This window comes from Apodemus sylvaticus, chromosome 1 (genome assembly GCF_947179515.1).
Source record: "Apodemus sylvaticus chromosome 1, mApoSyl1.1, whole genome shotgun sequence".
Lineage (NCBI taxonomy): Eukaryota > Metazoa > Chordata > Mammalia > Rodentia > Muridae > Apodemus > Apodemus sylvaticus.
The window spans coordinates 73,003,067-73,026,195 of record NC_067472.1 but is presented as its reverse complement, the minus strand read 5'-3'; the positions used below and the strand labels follow the sequence as shown (position 1 = coordinate 73,026,195).

Here is a 23,129-nt window from a genome sequence, read left to right as displayed (position 1 = left end):
CAACCAGATGCCACTTATGAAACAGATTGCTATGTCTGACAGCCCTCTGGTCTCCACTAAGGCTGGGAATGTCATATCTAAACTCTGTAAGCAATCCCAAGCACCCTACCTGATGTCCTGTCTGTATGTTTTGTGAGCGTGGCTGTGACTTTGCTTGGACTATAATAGTGCACATGACCTCTTCCACAATGACGCATGTCATCCAGCTTTTATCACTCTCCCAAAAGGTGGGTCCCACTCATTCTCCTCATTAGAAACATTAGGCCCTAAGATGCAAGAGTTTTGATGGGCCAAACCACTAAACAACTTCCTTCCCTGGGGCTCCGCTAGCAGCTTACACACCACTACAGAACCAGCTGCCCCAGGCATGTGGGTGGCAACAGTAATTTAAGTATGCTGAATGACTGACTACTCCAGGACTCAGCCTGGCAGGTTTTCTATGGCCTGCTTCCTTTTCAGCAATCCCAGGCCTCATCAGACCCAGGCCTCATTTGCCTGGATTGCTTGAGTCCAGAAGTTCTGAGCTGCAGTGCTCTATGTTGATCAGGTGACCACAATAAGTTCAGCATCAATATGGTGACCTCCTCAGGAACAGGGGACTCCCAGGTGGCCTAAGGAGGGGTGAACTGGTCCAGGTCAGAAAGTTCATCCCCTCTGAAATACAAGCACCTTATAGGAAGTTATTACCCAAAAAACACTAGAGAAAAATGAAACAAAATTTAAATATAAATAAATAAGTAAAAAGACTCACATCATTGTAAGGATATTAACTGGTCATAGCTTTATTTAGAATAAAAAGTCTGAGACACGCCCAGTGATCTCAAGAGGAGATGAAACTCCAGTCATAAGGCTGAAATAATACACTGATTATTACCAAAATGGAAATACAAAATACTCTGTTGGGGTAAAAAGAAAAATTAAGCTTTATTCAAAGAAATACTGAAAATAAATGTTTCACACATTGCAATCAAGCACTTAAAGTATAATTTAGTAATGAATTCTCAGAATCTATATAATACATTCTGGTGTTGGCCAATGCAAAGTTTACTTTAAACTAGTATTTTACATATGCTTAACCTTCAATCATCGTAACATCCATTGATTATAATGATTCAACTGCACAAGGTTAAGCTGGTTTCTTATGTAGTATCTCAGAAATAACTTTCAAATACAAAACATTCACATCAGCAAGGAAACTGTAAAAACGCACATAAATGACTGCAGGACTCGATTTGCAGGCTGTATGCAGATGGACCTGTTCTCCTTAGGATTTCCCACACCATCAAACCTCAACAAAGAGACGCCTCCCGCTCTCACTCTTCTGTCACACAGCCACCTGCAGGTTCCTAGGTTTCACTACTATGCATCAACTGAAATATATAATATATATTCAAAAATTGTCTTTTAGGAGACAGACTAGCCGAATCTGCCCATGGCACGCAGTTTCACAAGAGCCCTATCTGCAGATGGCTCCAGGGTCCCTACCCTCAGAAAGACAAGATGGTCTTGTTGATGATCTCCACCGACTCCCGGATCTCATCCTCCTTGATCACAAGTGGAGGGGCAAGCCTGATGATATCGCCATGGGTTGGCTTGGCCAGAAGCCCGTTATCTCGAAGTCTCAGGCACACCTTCCAAGCATCACAATCTACAAGAAAAACGGTCACAATGTATACCCAGAGACTGATGTATGGACACCCTGTCATAGGCACAGCCAGTGCAACCTCACCAGAGAGCATCCCCAGGGTCAGGAAAAGAAGTTCTAAGTCGCTGCTTTACTCAAGAGGTGCCTTGCTGACTTCTTGGAAGCACATAACTAGGTTTGAATAACATGTTCAGACTGTTACAGGCAGAACACCCTTGTCTGAAGTGCTTGGGGCCAGAAAGGCTCCTTCCAGACTCAGGAATGTTGGCATATACAGAAGGAGAGGATGTATTTCAGAAAAGGAGCCTATGTAAACATGAAACTCATTTCACACTGGCACAGCCTAAAGGCAATTTCACACAAGATTCTTAGAGCACCTACATTTTGGTTATGGCCTATGCCCTGGAGTCAAGTAAAGGATTTTCCTCTGGTGTGAGGGTGTAAGTCAAAACCTTTCAGATTTGGGAATGCTTCCAGTTCTCAGATTAAGGATGCCTAGCATGCAACCGTGGGGAACTAATGTGAAAGAACTTAGGTAGGAGACACAAAATGAACCCTGCAACTGCAGAAATGACCCTAGCAGCCCTGCACACTGCTGAGATGAACACGCCTCCTGATCGTGCACAACTAAAGCATCATCACCCAGCAGTGATTCTCCACCACTGAGTACTACCCAAGTCCAACCTGTCAATCAGGAACTTGTGGTTCCTTTCTCAAAGTTCCTTTATAGGGATCCCAGCTTTAAAAGGAAGGGCTAACCCAAGAAGACCAGCAGGGTGCCCCGAGGGCGATAAGTGACGTCAGCCACACAATGGAGCCTCAAACCTCCATTCCTTATTATCAACATCAAAGTCATTCCTTTTATTCCTACAGCCGCTTTTATGACCTCTGCAGGGCGTGCAAAATCTTCAAGTGAGGGGAAAGATTAACAGAAGATAGCCAGAAACTGCAAAGAGCTGCCTAACTAACAGAGGCAGAAAATAAAACTGTCTGCAAAGAATAAACACTTGGTCAAATGAGTTAAACAAGCCTTCCGGTTGTTAAGATCTACATTTAAGATAACATTAATACTTCACCAGGCTTGGCCAACTATCTAATCAACTGTAAGGGGACTGCCCTAACCACTAGTCTAGGAGAGGCTCTCCACACAGTATGCTGTGAACGGTACCTTTGGTTTCTCTGATGACGATGGCATTTAGCAACCCTTTCCCTCTCACTGCAGTCACAACATCAGAGGGCAGCTTCATGAGCTCCTTTCTCAAGATAGTGCCCATCTTGTCTGCATTTTCAGCTAGATTCTCCTCTTCTAAAACCTGTTTTTAAAAAAAAAATGATACCAATGAGTATCCTGGAGCAACCCATGTAAGGCTGCAAGCAAAATGCCCGTGTGATGAGACAGAGACCCCAGTGTTGAGACAGAGACCTGAGTGATGTGACAGAGACCCGAGTGATAGCACCTGCATGTGCTTTCCATTTTCAGGGCCTGTATTAAGTTCTAGCTAAACAGATACAACCTGAGAACCTTGCTTTAGTCACAAATCCATTGTCACTCAGTCTTTGTGGCAAAATAAAGATTAAAATTCACTTAATGAAACTTAAAATACACTTATCATCTGACTATCTCAATGGACAGAGCATAACTTAGCTTTAAGCTGTAATAGAATTGCCCTTTTTGCCCCTAACATATTATTACACCTTATGTCTACTTCCTGGGCGGATTTCAAACTTGTGATATCCTGCCTCTCAGATTCCCTAGCACTGGGATTACAGCTATGTACCACCCTTCCTGATTTCATCTCTATCTATGTGGTACTAAGGAGCCTTATCTTTCACTGAACTAAGACCACCAGCCCTCAAATCTGCCATCTGAAAAAACAAAAGGGAAGATGAGTTTGTGGCCACCTGCAATCCTAGCACTTGGGCAGCTAAGGCAGGAGGATTTCCAGCTGTCTAGCCTGGGCTACATGGTAAATTCTAGGCCAGTACGAACTATAATGAAACCTTGACTCACGTATAACAAACAGAAAAACAAGGAAAAAAAATAAAACAAATCTTGTCATTAAACTAAAGGGGCATAGTAGGTGGTCAGCACCAAGTGACAGACACAAACTCAAGAAGCCCAGGAGTCCAGTCTATGACTCAGGGCAAAAAGTTACCTTACTATTTGAGAATGCCTCGCTCCTAAAACCTCCTCTCTGTACTTCATGTTCTCTAGCACCTGGCAAACGTATTAAACTTATTATGCCAGGTCTTAAAATTACAAATAACGTCAGCACTACTTAAAGTAGCTATCACCCAGTCACGCCCGTTGTCACCTCAAGGGCCGCAATGGCAATCCGGCAGCCTAGCGGGTTGCCACCGTATGTGGAGCCATGCTCTCCTGGTTTAATGGTCAGCATTATCTCATCATCACACAGCACTGCAGACACCTGAAAGACAGAAGCCATTGTGTTGCTCCTCATATTCTCAGCACGCCAGGGACACAGGTATTCCTATTACGCTGATATTAAATCTCTGTAAGGCTTCAGTCCGAAGTCTACATCTGTCTCCTGACTCTTGATCATAACCCAAGACAAAGCATTACAAATGCAGTAAACACACTTCAGTGGCACAAAACAATACAGTGTGCACACTCAGAACTAAAAGAAAGAAAAACGTTTTTATTATTATTTTGTGTGTGCAAGGTGTTCTGTGCACATGCATGTCTATGCACCACTTGTTTTGCAGTGCCTATGCAAGCCAGAAAAAGGTGTTGGATCTCCTGGAACTGGAGGTCCAGATGGTTGTGAGCTGCTATGTGGGAGCTGGGAACTGAACCCAGGTCCTCTGGAAGAGCAGCCAGTGCTCTTCATCACTGAGCCATCTCTGCAACCCTAACAACGCTGTTTTACAAGATTATAGTCGTCTCCAAAATACTCTGCTTAGAAAACAAACTTGGAGCCAGGGCTACACTGAGAAACCCTGTCTTGGTGTAGCCAAAAAAACCAAAAAAACAAAAAGAGAAAAAAAAGAAAAAAAGAAAAGAAAAGAAACTTGGTCATTGCCTGCATGAAGACAATTCAATCTACTCAGCAGGAACATCTGTTCTTCAAAGCCCTTTCTTTTATCCCACATCAATTACTGGTTCTGGATGCAACCCCCCAAAAAAGAACAAAATGCCCTCACCTTTATGTCCCTCGTACAAGGTTCTGAACAACTAGTGATGCTAGCTTCTAAAAAGTGGGAGTAGAAACTTCTGAGGGGCAATGCTTCTGTCTAAATCAAATGCCACAGTGCATTCCAAGGCACACACTCCACTTGGTCAACACTAACCCAGTGGACCACCCAAAGGATCTCTAAAATGGTCCAGGTGGCCTGTATCACACATGGTCAAATCAAACCACCTAAAAAGGCATCCCAGTCATAGTCAACAGAGGAGGAAACAGAAACAGATAAGGGGGTATTGAACTTACAGGATATAAGCCACCAGAAAGGGCCTTCCCAAGAAGAACTATGTCAGGTCTGACATTCTCATGATCCACAGCTAGCCATCTACCAGTTCTGGCCAACCCTGTCTGTATTTCATCAGCAATAAACAGGACCTGGGAGAGACAACAGGTAGCAGCACAATTGTCATTCTCACGTATCGATGAAACAAAGACCATCATTATTTCAGTCTTCCTACTCAGTCATTCTGACACATCCTGAGATCTAGGAAGATGTTTTCAGTACTCGCACAATTCAATGGTATCCTATGAAACTCTGTTTCCTGTATCAGGCCAATACCTCCCAGAGGCCCACGGGGCACTGTTCTGCATGGCAGAATGGGATGTATGCAAACATGAAGAGTTTGCAGAGCTTTAATGACTTTAATTACACTCTAAGAACACATTCACATAATTAATGCTTATACAATTATCAAATATTTTCTGGAATTCTCAATAGTGAGCAAAATATACTGTTAGCTTTGGTGGAAGAAAGAGGAGAAGAGTTATAAAGTCTGGAGCAAAAGGACACCAGACAGGGCTTGAGAGAGATCAAAAGAGCGAAAGCCTCCTGGAGGAGAAGAGGGAATCAGTAAGAGCCTCAGGAGCCCACAGCCCAGCATCTCTCCAGTGTTCCAGACACTGAGAAGTTAGCTTCCACAGAGGGTGGAAGCATTCGAGAGTTCCTCAAGTCTTGGAATTCATCATTTAGCCTGTCAGCAGAGTCCAAACAAGTGCAGGCGAGTTTGGCCTCACTACAAAGTGAGTGGGACAACCTGGTGCCTGGTGCAGAGTTCCCGAACTCCCGTCAGGTATCCTGGGTCTGGAACAATAACCCCTGCTTCACCCTGGATGGGCTCCACCATGAAAGCAGCAACATTTGGATCCTGAAGAGCACGCTACGAAAGAAACAGAAGGGAGTTTTAATAGCTTCTGTTCTACTTTGTTTAGCAACTGAAATCAAATACTTTCTGTTATGAAAGAATTATAAGGGATGGGTAGCTCAGCAGTCTGGAATATTTGCTCCTTTGACGGAGGATCTGGGTTCGACTCCCAGAACCCACGTGGTGCACATATACATGCAGGCAAAACACTCAAAGTAAACAAATAAATCTAAAAAAAAAAAAAAAAAAAAAAAAAAACCAAAACAAACCGGGAAGGGGGGATGATGAGGTAGCCAGCCATAGGGGTCCACAGCTGTAATTCCAGGACTCCAGCATGCTGGGTTTACAGGCATATACAATTATTATAAGTAAAATCCAAGCTGCTAAGGGCACTGGATGCTCTTACAGAGGTCCCAAGTCCCTTTCTCAGCACCCACATGAGTGCTCATGAGTGCCATTAAGTGCAGTTCCTGAGGACCCAAGGCCCCTGCTGGCCTCTGTCACCACCACCTGCACATGGCACATCTGCATGCAGGCCAACATTAAAACAAACAAATGACTAAGTGGCCTGTCAAAGCTATCTTATAACTTTTTTGTTTGTACAAAAGTACTCAGCTTGGAGATGGGATATATCTCAGTGGTAGAACAATTGCCTAGAAACAAGGTCTTGGGTTCTTTCCCAAGCACCACAAATAAAGTACCACAATTTATAAGTCTTAAAAGCTTTTTATTTAGGCCAGGAATGATAGTACATGCCTTTAATCTCAACATTTGGGCAGCAGAGCCAGGCAGATCTGAGTCCAAGGCCAGCTATATATGCTGTGTTCCAGGCCAGTCAAGGGTTCAAAATGAGAAGAAAAAAAGAAAAGGCAGGAAAGCAGGAAGGAAGGACAAGAAAGAAAAGATAGAGGAAAAAAATAGACTAGCTCAAAAGACAGATAAAAGACAGAGTGGGAGGAAAGAGAGAGGGGAAGAGAGAGGAAGAGAGAAGGGGGAGGGGAGAAAGAGAGAGAGAGAGATTATCTACTAATTAATGGGTAATACTCCAGTAGTTATAATTTGAACTGGTGAGTACCAGATGACAAAATTAGATTTCCTGCGCTATAAACTAACTGCCCAGTACTGAGTATACAACTGACTTCAGCCTCACTTAGCAATTTTCACAGACTTGTATAACTTTGTTTGTTTTGAAATGTTAGGGTCAAGCCCAGGACCTCTCCCATGCTGCTTTACCACTGAGCAACTGCCCCTGTATTTTTGTTTTGGTTAGTTGGTTGATTGGTTCGGTTTGGTTTGGCTTTTTTTTTGTTTTGTTTTTACTGTGCCTGAGAGTTTGTCTACTATGTAAGCATGTATCTGTGCCACAAGCATGCCTGTGGCCCAAGTGGCCAGTGTTAGAGCCACGAAACTGACATTACAGAAGGTTGTAAGCTACCACATAGGTGCAAGGAACTGAACAGAGTCCTTTGCGATAGCAGTATGTGATCTTACCCACCGAGATATCTCTCCAACCCCCTCATTAATGTATTTTTAATTCACATATTTAACAAGTAATAATTAAGTCAAAATATTTTCCAGTTGTTATGAGCCAAGTGCCCTGATGTACCTCCAGTGCAGGCAGATCGTTATATGGAATGGTTTCAAAGCCTGGCATGAAGGGTCCAAAGCCATCGTAACTGGTCGGATCTGTGGAACTGGAGATTGCAGACAGCGTGCGACCCCAGAAGTTTCCAACTAAAAGGAAAGACAAACAATGATTTTTCCAAAGAAACCCACAAGTACTACCCTACAAATGCTTTGGGAAGCCTAACTAAAAGGAGAAATATCTACAATACTTTTCTCACACCCATTCCAATTGAAGCCCAACAACTGAAGCACTCAAAGCAAGGTTCCTAGACAGAGAAGGTACGTTTACAACAGGAAAGTGAGGAAAAAGTATCCAGAACAGAGATTAGCAGTTCCCTTCTGATAGCCCAATACTGCAAGCTACTCAACAGAATGCGTTTCCAAAGTCACTTACAAAAAAGATGCTCAGACAATCCAAATACTTTCCACATTGCCTTCCTTGACATTATAATCCTCTACAACACTAAATGAAATAGACAGCTGTCTTTCCTCAGGATCACATTTTTTTTCTATTAATAAATGTGGCCAGGAGCCACAGAAGGTCAAGGAGTATTCCAGGACAAGAGAGAGACAGGTAATTTAGCCTGGGAGCTGCCTATCCTCAGAGTTTCAACTCTAATAGAAAGCAAACATCCTAACAACCACCAGCAAAGCAAACAACTACATCATGGGAGATGGGGTTAAACTCAGCCATGAACACTATAGTAGAGAGAATGGGAACTTATCACACTAAGAGTGTCGACACCAGCTATGTCAGCAGCAACTCAACTCTTGCAAAAGCCTGTCACCCAAGTTAGACTCATGAGTCAACCCATCCTTTTCTCATCTACGTACAAGAGCATATTCCTTTAGATAACAAGCACTGATGAGACCAGGAGCCAAGCCATTCTGCTCTCCCTAGTCTCAGGGATCCCATGCGGTAGCTTACCCTGCAAGTAAGTCTTTCACCATCATTCCAGCCTCTGTTAATAGGATGCAAAAATATCTTTACACCCTTAGTTAGCCTGAAACACTAGTATGGAAGAGACTGGACAATCTATAATAGAAATCATGTTTTGTTTATAATAGACAGCCAGGACACCCACAAATAGAATGCAAGATTTTAAAACAGCAACTCACAGGTAGTAATATACAGTGACTCCTAATGAAGCCAAGCTTTGCTGCTGGGTTAAGTCACACCCTTTTCTAAATGTTTTGGAAAAGTGGAACCTTTCCTGATTCTCCTTTTCTGCCTCTTGGATGCTGACAAGAGCCTAACTATACTTCCTCTGATATGCCGGGCTTTTTCACACTTTGGTACAGCCCTCCTATCTGCTCCACAAGTCCCACTGGCCACGTGGCTGACCTGGCAGCCACACAACACAAACAGCAAGGTTTCCTGTGTTCCTCCTCTATGTCCCTCCTCTGGGCAGCTGCAGGATTTACAGCTTGTCTTCCCTGTGTGCTTGAGTTTTAAAAACAAAATGATAAGTTATAGAATCATATCAACATTTCTTCAGATCATAATCTGTCACCTCAAATATCAATTGCTTCTAACCATAACTTTACTATGCTATAGGATTTATAATTTAACTGTATATATTCATACAGAACAAAACAAGAATGGATTCTGACCACAAAACCAATACATACTATTTTTAACTAAAATCAAAACTTTAAAGTAAGACCCTACCATTTGAATACCCCACAAAAATTATCAAAGTCAGATTACGTCATCCCAGTAAACTATACATCTCCTTAACAAGAACAAAAGTATTCCTTCTCAACCATTCTCAGAAGCATAACAAGGGCAGCTTCAGGCTTCCTGTTCCTAATGGCTTCTAAGAACACAGCGCAAGGGCACAGTCAATATCAGGGCTAAAATCCTGGCCACAAGCCAAGCATGGTGGCACAGACCTTTAATCCTAGCACTTGAGGAGGTAGCAGACAGATCTCTGTGAGTTTGTTAAGGCCAGTCCGGTCTGCATAGTGAATTCCTGGAAAGCTAAGCCTACACAATAAAATCCTGTCTCAAAAAACAACAAAAAATGTTGGCCACGAATGTTCAATGATAGAATGCTTATATAGGAAACACAAAGCCTTCAAAACTTATCACCAAAAAATAAATAAGTAAAACAAACAAACAAAAATGTAATAAGAAAACAGGTATGAAGAAAATCTGGTAAAATATGAAATTAAATCAAATACCCACTTACTTTAAGAAGGGAGGATTATGGTAATGTATGCCTTTAATCCCAGCACTTGGGAGGCAGAGGCTCCAGGATTTCTGAGTTTGAGGCCAGCCTGCTCTACAGAGTGAGTTCCAGGATAGACAGGGCTATACAGAGAAACCCTGTCTTGAAAAACCAAAAAGAAAAAAGAAAAAAGAAAAAAAAAAAGAAAAAAGAAAAAAAGAGAAAAAGGAAGATTAAGGAATCAAGAAAGAAAAATCTCAAGCTAGGGATGTGGCTAAGGAGTGCACTACACTGGCATCCATCAAACCTTGGATTCATAAAAACTCTCATTCATCAAGAAATACCTTCATGAACTTGAGAAATCTAAAAGGAATTCCCTCATTAGGCTTTATAAAACACTCTCTAAATAATGTCGCATGTAAATAATACCATTAACACTGCAACAGTCAAATTCACATACCAGCAAAAACAATCTTTGCTTTGTACTTCTGGATGCCTTTCACAGTGTAGCCCCAACGACGAGCGAGCTTACACGCAGTCTCTCCAGCCTCCACTCCTATTGTAAGGAAAACTCAGATTTGACCAATGTAAATTACCAAAACAATAAGCTTTAGCATGTGATACACCACTTAATCCCAGTTACTTGAGACACTAAGGTGGGAGGAGTGTAGATTCAGGGCCAGCCTAGGTGAAATGGGGAGATGCTCAATAATACAAATAAAGAAACAAATGACTGATTGTTGGGACCGTAACAAAACTGGGACTGCCTTACCTGTATTCATAGGAAGAACTTTGTTGTAGTTGAAAAGCTTGGTAATGTACTCCTCGTATTCACCAAGGACATTGTTATAGAAAGCCCGAGATGTTAACGTCAGCTTGTCCACCTGACTCTTCATGGCATCTATGATCTTTGGGTGGCAGTGTCCTTGGCTGACAGCACCATAAGCACTCAGGAAGTCAAAGTACTGCCTGCCTTCCACATCCCACATATAAATGCCTACAACAGAGAGAAAGAAAAGAATGAGTCTCCATGTGCCACAAGACTCCAAAATGAAGACTGACTTCTTAAGCCCTCTAACACCAATATATGATACTCTACTTATTCCTGTGCCTAAAACAATGTAGTGCAAGCCTGGTGACTTTGATTTAGAAAGAAATATTAAAGCTATATTTTATCTGGCTAACTCTTAAACATACATTTAACAGAACAGTATAAAAAGACTAGCCGGGTGGTGGTGGCACACGCCTGTAATCCCAGCACTCTGGGAGGCAGAGGCAGGTGGATTTCTGAGTTCAAGGCCAGCCTGGTCTACAGAGTGAGTTCCAGGACAGCCAGGGCTACACAGAGAAACCCTGTCTCAAAAAAAAAAAAAAAAAAAAAAAAGAAGAAGAAGAAAGAAAGAAAGAAAGAAAGAAAGAAAGAAAGAAAGAAAGAAAGAAAGAAAAGAAAGAAAGAAAGAAAAGAAAAGACTGTAATTGTGTCATAAATTTGGGGACAGAGGGTTGGTGGTAAATAAGCACATAGAAAATATTCAAGAGGGCTGGAGAGATGGCTCAGCAGTTAAGAGTACTGACTGCTCTTCTGAAGGTCCTGAGTTCAAATCCCAGCAACCACATGGTGGCTCATAACCATCTGAAACAAGAAATGATGCCCTCTTCTGGAGTGTCTGAAGACAGCAACAGCATACTTACATATAATAAATAAATAAATCTTTAAAAAATAAAAATAAATTTAAAAAAAAGAAATATACTCAATAGTGAAAGTGTGAAATCCAGCATGACACTCCACAGCTTCCATCCCAAGCAGCTAGTCTAACAGTAAAAAGTTTGCTGAGATAAATAAGCTTTGGTTCTGGTTATTTCAGTGTGTGATGTTATTTTTATTTGCAAGTTTTCTATACTAAAGTTTATTTAGAAAGAAGGGAGGGGAGGGGAGGGGAAGGGAAGGGAACGGAAAAGGAAAGGAAGAAAGGAAAGGAAGGTTGTAGCCTCTTTAGCAATTTTAGTCAGGAACCAAAACTTCAAATTTACAAAGAAATGACACAAAACAGACAAAACAGTTGTATAGTATGGACTACAACTGAACATATAACAGGGGTATTTGCAAACCATATACCTGTTAAGGACTCAATGGTAAACAACACAATAATAAACAACAATAAAATCCACTAGACATGGTGGCACACACTTATAATCCCACCACTGAGGAGACAGAGGTAGGAGGATCAGGAGTTCAAAGCTAGCTTGGATTAAGGAAGCTCTGTTTTTTAAAAATGGGCAAATAACTTACCAGCATTTTCTTCAAAGACATACAGATGCTAATATGAAAATGTAAAGATGTACAACCCATCACCAGCCATTAGAAACATGCAAATCAAAACAAGGAGCTACTATTTCATACTAGTATGCTTATAATTCTTAAAAGAAAAAACAGTGTAGCAGAGATAAACAATCTGGAACTCACATACATTGCTAGGAGACATGTAAAATGGTATAACTGTGGCTGGGTCTGGTGGTGAACACCTGTAATCCTAGCACTTGGCAGCTCATGTTGAATCAATCCAAGGTTAAGAGCAGCCAGAACTATGTCATAAAAGTCTGTCTCTCTACCAATACCAAAAATCAAACAAAAACAGTACAGCTGATCTGAAAAAAGTTAGTAATCCTGAGCTGGGGAGATGGCTCCGTGAGTAAGAGCTCTTATTATGTAGGCACACGTGAGGACCTGAGTTAGAGTTCCCATATCCCATATTTTAAAAAAGCTGGGCATGGCCAGGCATTCCTGTTACCCTAGCATTATGTGCAGAGACAGGCAGATCCCAGGAGTTCACTGGCCAGCCAGCCAGCCAAAACAGTGTGCTTCATGTTTAGTGAGAAACCCTGTCACAGGAAAAAAGCAGAACCTGATAAAGGAGACACCTGACTTCCTCTTTTGTTTCTGTTCAGGCATGGACAACACACACACACACACACACACACACACACATGCACACAGAGAGAGAGAGAGGTTTTATTGTTTTGTTTTAAAAGTTGGCAGTTCCCCTAGCAAGCTAATCATAGTTACCACATGACCTAGCAATTCTACTCCAGAGATCAATTCAGGCAATGCCAAACTTTAAGAAACACTGGCTTACAGGGCTGAAATACTTCAGCTGGGAAGGGTGTTACAATTAAAAAAAAAAAAAAAAACTGGCCCAGGGAAGGAGGAGGAAGAGGAGGAGGAGGAAGAGAAGGGGTGGGAGAAGGAGAAGGAGGAACAAGAGAAGGAGTAGAAGGACGAAGAAGACAGGGGGATGAGAAAGAGGAGGAAGGAAGAGGAGACGAAGAAGGGAAGGGGGAGGGGAAGAGAAGACCTCCTACTGATCAACAGACTACTAGACCAACAAGAACGAGAGGTCTGGTCTAAGGTTCACTTATAACTAAGGACACAAAGTTGGATTCCTGCTGTGCTTTTGTGAACTTCCCGGTTCTGATAATTACCTGTGTATATAAAAGATAAAATTCCTGTGGACTCTTAGAAAAGACACAGAGAGTATCTAGGAGGGAAGAGCTAGAAAACAGGATGGGTAGGGCCAGGAGGGGTGGGGAGAGCACAACAAAGAAAAGCCTTAGCTATCTGGGGGGGAGGAAAGAAACATTTCAATATCATCAGAACTTTTTTATTATTAGAGTCATGTCAAAATAAAAACTAATAAAAACTTTTAAAAGATTGTCAGTGATGTCGCATTCCTATTTCCTGTGCGTTCACCATCGTGAGGCTCTGGTAGAAGACTGACAGGCACAGGTGTCAGTTGCTTAGAAAAGGTCAAAGGAGCCCTGTCTGCTACAGACATTCAACGTGGCTTGCACATGAGAAATCAAAACAACTAATTCTGTAACACGTTTCAAGCAAATGTGGGGGGTGGATTGATCCTAAACATACCTTTTCCTCTCTCCAGGGCTACAGGTAAAGGGTGGTAATTGTGTGCACCATATTTAGATTCCCGTTCAAAAATGTACTCAGAGGATGGTGGGCCTTGCACTGTCTTCTTAGTTGCAACAGACGTGGCAGAGGCAACTGAGGTGTGGACTCCTCGCCGAAGAGCAGCAACGGTCTGCAGACTTGCTAGTTTGGAAAGCATTGTGTGGGTCCTTCAGGAGTGGGAGTGCAGAGCCCTGTCCAAAGTAAGGAGAAGGTGTTGAGGGTGAGAACCTTCCAAAGTCAGCTGTGTCTGCTCACTGAGTAACTGCCAAGCTTCCCTGCGGTCAGCATCCAGCCTGATCCTACCAGATGGTGCAGGGTTCAGGGAAGCTATCAGAGGCAGGGCGCCAAGGCCGATGCCACAGCTGCCTGCTGATTGGTCATTAGTCGGGGTGGAAAGCAGGGGCTAAGAACCCTTCTGAACCATTTTTAAAGCCCAGAGTGGCCCTTTAACTCTGGGTTCAAATGACCCTCTGCAACGAGGACCACAGCGGCACTCCAGGCCCTCGGGAGCCCCACCTCTACTCCTTATTTTGCATTTTTAATCATCCTGGAATGTAGATAATGAAACAATTAAAACAAATGTCATTTTAACCTAGATGAAGTAATCCCAGCATTTATGAGGCAGAGAAAAGATGATCAACACAAGTTCTAGGCTAGCCTGGCCTACATAATAAGTTCCAGACCAGACTGGACTACAAGTAGCCTCTGTCTCAAAACAGAAAGAAGATAGGAGGGGAAGAGAGAGAGAGAGATGGCTCAGCGATTAAAAGGCTTTGCTACTTTTGCAGAAGACCTGGGTTCAGATGTCAGCACCCACATGATGGCTCACAACTGTCTGTAACTCCAGGGGATCCAACACCTTCTTCTGACCTCTACAGGCACCAGACACCAACATGGTGCACATATATACACGCAAGCAAACATATAGTACACAAAAACTAAAAATATATTTAAAATATATATATAGAAACAGGGAAAAGTAAACTTTTAGAGACTGGAAAGAGTTTAGCACCCAACCTACACAAAGTAAAAGCTGTCACTTAGCACAGATATATAAAACATAAGTCAAACTCAGCATAGACAAAGGTAAAAAGACTTGTTTTGCACTTTGTTAAAAGTCTTGAGAGCTTACAGTAACAAACACAAATATATAAAAAATGACTCATAAGGAATCTATTTTGCTAGAATGGCTGTTTCTATAACCCAGCCACCTCCCCTACCACACAACACATTTAAAAAGTATCAAAAAATCAACTGTTTAGAGGGAAACAAACAATTGGGACGGAGAGAATACGGAAGCATGAACAGCTAAGTGGGGCATGCGAAGTCCCAAGCACACCAGTGTACACTTTTCAGGATCAAGCCACTGTCTGGGCACCAGTCCTAAAGCCAGTCCCTAACAGCGCCCCCACCCCACCCCCGCCTTCTGTGGGCACAGTTCACTATTCAGATCACAGGAAGATCCTGCAACAAATAAGAGCATGTTTAGGTACCGTGTCTGGAAGCAGAGAAGGAAAGCATTCCAGGTAAATGCTGGACTAGGGGAAGTCACCAAAAGCCAGGCACGCTAGGGTGTCTATAAATACAAATAGCTAATTCATGTCTCAACAGAATTTTCCAACAAGTCAAACCATGCATGATCTTAGCACTCCTGACTGTGCTGCCAAGTCAGCCAATCGTGGGACTTGGCTAACTTCTCTTTCAACTTGGCTCTCACTCCACACTAAAAATCCAGTGAGGTTCAGGAATTTGTAATCACTAATCAGATCCCAGAACTCTGCTTTGTTTGCCAAAAACTTGCCACTATCCTTCCTTCCCACGGTTCCGACCAGAGTACAAATTTAAATCGCAAGATCTAGAGACTGTCTTGAAGGGGTCCAAATGATTCCTAAAATAAGATACACAATTATATACTTCCCTAAGAAAAAGGTCTTTTATTTCCGCAGTATTTTCTCTTAAACTAACAAAAACAAAGCAAGAGTCATTAGCCTGGAAATGAATGGCAGCTAACAAAATGTTTAACTGCACTACAAAGAACCAGAGTCTATCACCACTAAGTCTAAGATACTGATTTACCGTTTCTTTCTAGGCTCTTTACAATCCACAAAGTAGATCCTATTTAGACTATTGAAAAATTAAAATGGTATTAATTTCTGCTGAGCAAATATGCATTAAATGTGCTTTCTCGAATGTTCCTTAGCAGATGCACTTAGATACACGCAAGCAAAACTCTCATACACACACACACAAAAAAATAAACAAATCTTTAAAATAAGTGTCTACCAACATAGCAAGGACATGTCTAATTAAGAAAATAAAATTTTATATACATATATAAAATTGCATGTTTAACTATGAAAAAGAGTATTAGGGAAAACTGTTAAGGAAAGAAAACAAAAAAGTCACTGTAGCTATATTTAACTATTTTCCACTTTCTGCAATGATCATAAATTGTATTTATAGTCAGAAATACTGAAAATGATCTTGGACATGGGTCTGAGTTGCTTGATAGAGACCAGACAAGCAAAGTTAAATTAAAAGAAAGGATCCAAGTAAGCTTTAAGAAAACAATGTGGTGTAAAAAGAAGTGCAGTCAGTGCTCCCAGGATGTGCAGCCTTGAGTCCCCCAGGTCACCTGTTCTTAAGGAAAGGCTCAAACTTTAAAAGAAAAACTACTCTTATACCTTTGCCAGCAAAGTTTACAGCTGTCATTTTTTTTCCAATAGGCAAAAGACTCTTAAAAAAAAAACTGGTTATTGGAAAAAAAATGCTTTTAACCATACATTTTTACAGGTTGCAATAGGACAGCAAGTGACTGCAGACATGGGTTGGGGGTCTATAATCCCAGAATTGAGGGCCAAGATGGGGGTGCTGAGACAGGCGGGTTTCCAGTCCAAGGCTACATTCAGCTGACTCAAAACAAAATAAAGACTGCAAGGGGAAAGAATCTAAAAGACTATCTGAACTCGACTTATCTCAATTTACACAGTTATCTCCTCAGTTAGAATCTATTTTATCTGCTGAGTCCTCTCAATTTCATATAGAATGACGATAATCAGTAGCATAAGAAGAAGCATTCAAAATATGAGCAATATTCTCAAGTTCTCTGGATATTTAACTTAACTGGGAAAGGCCACAAGTTGCACAGACCATGACATACCAGAATCTAATTTCTATTTCTAACACACATTTCTATTAAAGAACCTCTGTGTTCAAGTTACCGAGCTTGGTACTGTATGAGAAATATTAGAACAAAATTAGAGAAGGCTTTAAAACAGCCACCAACAATCTTCTCTTTCACAGGGGTTCGGGAAATGGTAGAAGTATGGTAGAAAACCCACAATGCTTCACAATCCAGATTTAAATCCAGTCTGCGGCTCTCTGTGAATGTGGCACTCATTCTGAACTCCGATGAGGTTGAAACTATTCACAGTGTCTTGAGGAGTCCATGTTAGAGCCTGGGGTTTAGAACAAAGGAGCTCTTCATTACGTTCTCTTCTGCTCTAAGTTCATAGGAACACGAGCCAAGTTCTACAGCTTTAAAAAACACTGGCAGGGTTCTTCAAACTGTATCATTTTTCATTAAAAAATAAAAATGAAATCGTTAGGGACTAAGGATCAGTTGGTAAGTTCTTGCCTAATATATACGAAGCCTTAGAGTCCACCTCCAGTAGCAAATAAACTAGAGAAGCAGAGGCAGGAAGATCCGGAGTTCAAGACCATCCTTGAATACACAAGAAGTTAGAGGTGGTCAAACATGCTGGTATCTGCCTTTAATCTGGAGGCAGAGGCAGATGGATCTCTAGGAATTTGAGGCCAACCTGGTCTACATAGTTCCAGCTCAGCCAGGGCTATAAAGTGAGACTTTGCCTTAATATTAAAATAAAATAAATAGCAGTCAAACAAGACAATTACCTACTTAAGAGATTAACATTCCCCTGGTTCTGGAAAGACTCAATGCAACAGTATAGGGGAATTCCAGAACAGGGAAGTAGGAAGGGGTAGATGGAGGAACAGGGGGAGGGAAGAGGGCTTATGGGATTTTCGGGGAGTGGGGACCCAGAAAAGGGGAAATCATTTGAAATGTAAATAAAAAAAATATATCAATAAAGGAAAAAAAATTTTAAAAAAAGAGACTAACATTAACTACCGATTTTCTTCAGTGCATAAATACTATGCAGATAATTTTTTCCACCTTCTCCCTTTGAATTTACTATGCAGGTCCCTCCAAAACACGTTCAGAACGTTGCAGATTTTTATCACCGATAAAAATCTGCAACTTGTTTTCAAGCAATCCCCACTGTGGACTTAAGTTTGCAAAAAGGAGAGGTTGGCCATGCCTCAAATATCACCTCCCCTGGATCCCCACCTTCTGCCGGTATTCTCTCGTCTGGCAAGTGAACAAGATCCTTACTGAACATACAACTCCTGACGGAGGCAAGGTAGCAACCAGACAGGCCAGGTAATGAGGCTACCCATTCTGCATCAAAGTAACTCAACTCTGAGAGGCAGCCTCTCTGTCCTCCTGTGGAAGCTCATCGTTTCATCAACGGTTCAGAATTGAGACCAGTTTGGTCCTCAAAGTGAGTCTGGGACAGCCAGAGCTACCCAGAAAAACCCTGTCTAGAGAAACAAAAGATAGATGGAAGGATAGATAGATAGATAGATAGATAGATGTGTTGTCAAACATATTATTTATTATTCATATTTACCACTTATCTACTTTCTATATTTAGCAGCTGTAAGAGCCTAAACATAAGAACTAGTGACAGGCTGAATAGTTTGGGCACGTTTAGTTTCAGACCACCACCGTTCCCTTCCCATCAGCTCACAGGAATACTTCCACAGTACAGTCTCCATTAAAGGCTGCATTTGGAAGAATTTGTTTAGTCTGCCTTATTAAATAACGCCTTTTTAAAATTACTCTAAAAGAATCATCAGTGTAAAGTCATCCAAAAGCCATTGAAAATATTCTGCTTGAGAAGTAAATTTGGTTTGGCTATTGTTAAATATTTACTTTTCTGAGGTAACCATTCACAAATACAGCCCTTATTTTTTTTTTTTTTTGAAGTTCTGTCAACATAAGCTTTGTTTTATGTAACCAATATTCTGGCTGAAATTCACCTCAAGTACGTCACTGGCAAACAACTAAAGTAACACTACTGGGAAAGGATTGGACCAACTACACCGCACCCTCTGCACACCCCCAAATCACTGTCCATTCACTATTTTTAAAAGGATAGAGTTTGGCTTATCCTCAAGAACTCAGCAAAGGGCATAAACTACATATCCAAATACCTACAATAAAAGTAGACTATGGAAGATAAATATACGAGACAGGAAAAAAATGCCTTTAAAAATATGTACTAATTAAAGTTTTAGGGGCTGGAAAGATGGCTCAGCGGTTAAGATCACCTACTATGCTAGCATAAGACCAGAGTTTGGTTCCCAATAACCACATTACATGGCACAACTATCAAGAACATTGGATCCCTCTGGCCTCAGATGGCATGTTCATTCATGATCACACACATACACAATCTAAAGTACCGTTACAGGTTACATAAAATTAATTTACCTACAGACACTGACAAGTCTGATTGAGAAGAAAATTTGGGGTGGAGAAATCAGATGTTATTCAATTGCCAAAGCTACTTCATTCCAAAATCATTCCTTCTCCCTTAATATATCTTGACACATCTACTAGGTAAATGTATTCCCAGGCATGCTGTAGGCCTGAGGCAAGATTTGCTGGCAGCAAAAGCTCCCCACAATTAGGCTGGAATTTACTGAGGTTCATTCAGCATAGCTTGCTAACTAACCTAACCTAACCTAACCTAAGGAGGGGGTCTTCATGCAAAGAGCCCTATGGGCCAATCCCTAGCCACCATCTCATCATAATGTGCACGTCACTTCCTCAATCCTCTTATTTGGTTTAGGACTGGAGAGAAGTGGGGAATGGGGAGGGATGGGCATGATCTGCCAAGAGATGTATAAGCTGCCCAAGGAACTCGGACTTGGTCCGCATCCGCGCCCCCTCCCGGTGACGCGACGAGTTTGCAGCTCTGTCCCCAGGGATCCGGTCCCCAGGGATCGGATCCCCAGCAGCCAAGCTGCTCGAGGTGCCCCGCGTCCCCAACGCCGCCTTTTCAAAACCGAGACCTCCAAGGCCCTAGCTCCCTAGCCGAGTCCCCAGAGGGCAGTGGGCCCAAGCTGTGCCCCGCCCGTCCTAATACGAGCCCGCCCCACTCCGGGCCTGAGCTGCGCCCTAGACCCGGAGATCCCGGCGTTGCCCTGACTGAGACTCCGGAACACGGAGCGCGCCCGAGTCGCTCTGGCCCAGCCCCGGAGCGCGCATCGTACCTGACAGCGTAAGCTAAGCGACACGGACCTGTACTTCAGCCACGAAGCCCGACGTGGCTGCCGGGCGCGTCAGGCCGTTTAAGACGACGTGTCTGTCCCGCCCCCGCCCGTTCTCTCAGCTCATTGGCTAGGGCGGAGGGCCGCATGCCAATCACAAGAGGCTCACCCTCGCCAGACCCACCCGGCCTTGAGCCTCCGGGCGCCAGGCTCCTGCTGCCTTCCCCAAGTGCGTAATTTACTTTTGTGCCTGTGGCACTTGAGCGCTTTGGAGCGATTCTCTTTTACAGGAAGGGAAACGGAGGCCCGAAGGAATAGTGGCCTTTCACTGCGTTTCTCTAGCCTAGGGACCCTCCAAAGCCTTTCCTGAATGAGCCTCTTGGGAGCAACATCATATCTTAAATGCTTGAAACCACAGGACCTTGAGCCCTTAAGTACCAAAATGGCCAAACAGCTTGCTGATGCTTCTAGTATCGTCTCTGCAGCTGTAAAACGCTGCCCAGATGTTAGTAATTGTTATTAATGGTTGGAAATGACAGCTACACAGTACAGATTTTCCTGCACTCCCTTCACTACTAAGGTTAAAACTCAAAACCCAAAAAGGATATTGCAGGATAAACACAATCAGAAGGTTGCTTAGGTATCATTTTGTCTAGAACATTCGTTATAAATCAGAAAACATGAGAATAGAGGAGTTAAACCAATCCTGTGCCAAAAGCTCCCTGCCACAGAGTGATTCACTACCCTACACTGATGCTTCATGGTCAGCCAGAAAGACTTCACACTCCAGTTTGGAATGAACGTGTGTGAGTGGGAAAACACGAGGATGGAGGGCACACCAGGCAGAAACACTGTCGGTCTGAGTATCCTGGGCTAGATGTGGGGTTTCTAAAACCCCAAAGAAAGAGGAGTTTGAGGAGAGACTCCTTGGGGGGAGCTGGGTACTAAGTGCTAGAGCTCCTTCCATACTCCTCATGGACTGAAGCCACTAAGAGGTCAGAAGCCTAAGGAGTCTGTTAAAATAAGTAGTGGTGGTGGTGGTGGTGGTGGTGGTGGTGGTGGTGGTGGTGGTGATGGTGGTGGTGGTGGTGGTGGTGGTGGTGGTGGTGGTGGTGGTGGTGATGGTGGTGGTGGTGATGGTGGTGGTGGTGGTGGTGGTGGTGATGGTGGTGGTGGTGATGGTGGTGGTGGTGGTGATGGTGGTGGTGGTGGTGGTGGTTGTGGTGGTAGTGGTGGTACATACCTTTAATCCCAGTACTCAGGAGGCAGAGACAGGCTGATCTCTGTGAGTTCTAGGCTAGCTTGGTCTACAGAGGAAGTTCCAGGACAGCCAGAGTTACACAAAGAAATCCTAACTTGTAAAAACAAAAAAGAAAAGACAAATCCCCACAGACTAGCCTCCCTAGACACAGAACAAGATCAGAAAGAGGAGGAAAGGAAAGTGGGATGGGAAAGAGCGGAGGAAATGGTTCCTTAGGTAAAGTGATTGTTGAGCAAGCACAAAGAAGCCGAGTTCAGATCCCCTGAGCCTACAGAAATGCTGAGTGGGCGCAGAGGCCCACCTGGAGTCCCAGCGCTCAGGGAGGTGGGGGCAAGAAGAGTCCTAGAGCTCTGGGTTCAAGGGAGAGACCCAGGCTGAAGTAAATATATACGGAGCAATCAATAGGGAAGGCCAGGCCTGTGCACCCACAGTCAGGAGAACACTGGTACACAGACACACCAGACACATACAGACAAAGAAAAAAAGATGGGTAGAGAGACAAATAGAAGACATTCAACAGCCATAACAGGGAAAGTCCTAGCTGACCTGCTCAGTATGGGCAGGGAAGTAGTGTGGGCTCAGAAACAGAGCTGTGAATCCAGGCTCCACAGGAGCACTGAGAAAGCCTCCTGGGCTCATCCTGTCCTTGGCCAAGGCCATTTTCCCAGATCATCACCATCATCATCATCATCATCATCATTATTATTATTATTATTATTATTATTATTATTATTGTTTCATACCACCTATTTCAGTATGATCAACCTCAAGGGGGGTTGACCCTTCTTTCCCTGGGGTCAGAAAAGAACTGTTTCTTTGTGATCCTTCTTTGCAAGCCAGGACAAATGTGTAAAGCCAGGGCCCAGTGATCTCGCTTTGCCTTGGCAAGCAGAAGCAGCTGAGCTCATCAAGAGACCTAAGTGTAACATCAAAACATGTGGCAATCGTTTTGGACTCACAGGTAGGTTACTCTTTGATGAAAAGGTTTTCATAAGCAAGAAACCTCTGGGAATGTCTGGGTTTTATCACTTCTCACTTATCAGAGAATGGCACTGGGTACAAAGAGCATGATAAAAATTTATGGTTTTCCTCCTACTTGGTTGCTTTTTTTTTCCCATCACTAATTGTAGCCAAGAAAGAACAACCTGCACTTTGGAGTAGCCCTTTCCCACCAAGAAACAGAGCTGTTCTGATTACATTTGCACAATCTAAAAACACAAGGCGAAGAAGGGTCAGAGCCCATGTGGCAGGGATTGTTGAGTCTAACTCTACCAACGCATTCAAGCGAATGGCTCTACAGGAACAGTAAAACCTGGCAATAAAGTTCCTACAGAGCTCCTGTGCTCACAGAGACTGCAACGACAATCACAGAGCCTGCATAGGTCTGCATTAATAATTAATAATAAATGCCCTATATGTTATTGATGTTAGCTTGGTGTTCTTGTGGGACTGCCAACAGTGGGAATAATGGTTGTCTCTGACTCTTTTGTCTTCTCTTGGGACCCTTTTCCTGGGTTGCCTCACCCAACCTTGATATGAAAAAAGGTCTGTGCCTAGTCTTAAGGTATCTTCTTAGCTGTGTTCTGTGGATATTCCTGGGAGGTCTGCTCTTTTCTAAAAAGGAAATAGAAAAGGGGTGGATGGGACAGGGGACTGGGGTGGGGTGGAGTGGAGAATGGGAGAAAAAGAGTTAGGGTAAACTGGTCAGGACATTTTGAACACCGAACCAACCAAATAAATAGAAACAATCC

General features: G+C 42.8%; 1 protein-coding gene across 1 annotated transcript; it reads right to left on the bottom strand.

The window, feature by feature from the left end:
* Positions 1 to 755: 755 nt before the first annotated feature.
* Oat (ornithine aminotransferase) lies at positions 756 to 20,212 on the bottom strand. The gene is made up of 10 exons (XM_052196817.1): positions 20,121 to 20,212; positions 13,716 to 13,948; positions 10,566 to 10,790; positions 10,254 to 10,349; positions 7,600 to 7,727; positions 5,886 to 6,008; positions 5,098 to 5,226; positions 3,961 to 4,074; positions 2,814 to 2,958; positions 756 to 1,648 (listed from the first exon to the last, which is right to left on the bottom strand). The coding sequence occupies exons 2-10, from the start codon at positions 13,912 to 13,914 to the stop codon at positions 1,488 to 1,490; spliced, it is 1,320 nt and encodes a 439-aa protein (XP_052052777.1). The 5' UTR covers positions 13,915 to 13,948; positions 20,121 to 20,212; the 3' UTR covers positions 756 to 1,487.
* Between the last annotated feature and the right edge of the window lie 2,917 nt (positions 20,213 to 23,129).

Excerpts from the sequence above, each read along its gene's own strand:
- Oat (XM_052196817.1), bottom strand. The coding sequence starts at position 13,914 with ATGCTTTCCAAACTAGCAAGTCTGCAGACCGTTGCTGCTCTTCGGCGA. Across the intron at positions 10,791-13,715 it reads AGCCCTGGAGAGAGGAAAAG|GCATTTATATGTGGGATGTG; the intron begins GTATGTTTAGGA and ends TCTCTGTTGTAG. Across the intron at positions 6,009-7,599 it reads ACGATCTGCCTGCACTGGAG|CGTGCTCTTCAGGATCCAAA; the intron begins GTACATCAGGGC and ends TTTCTTTCGTAG.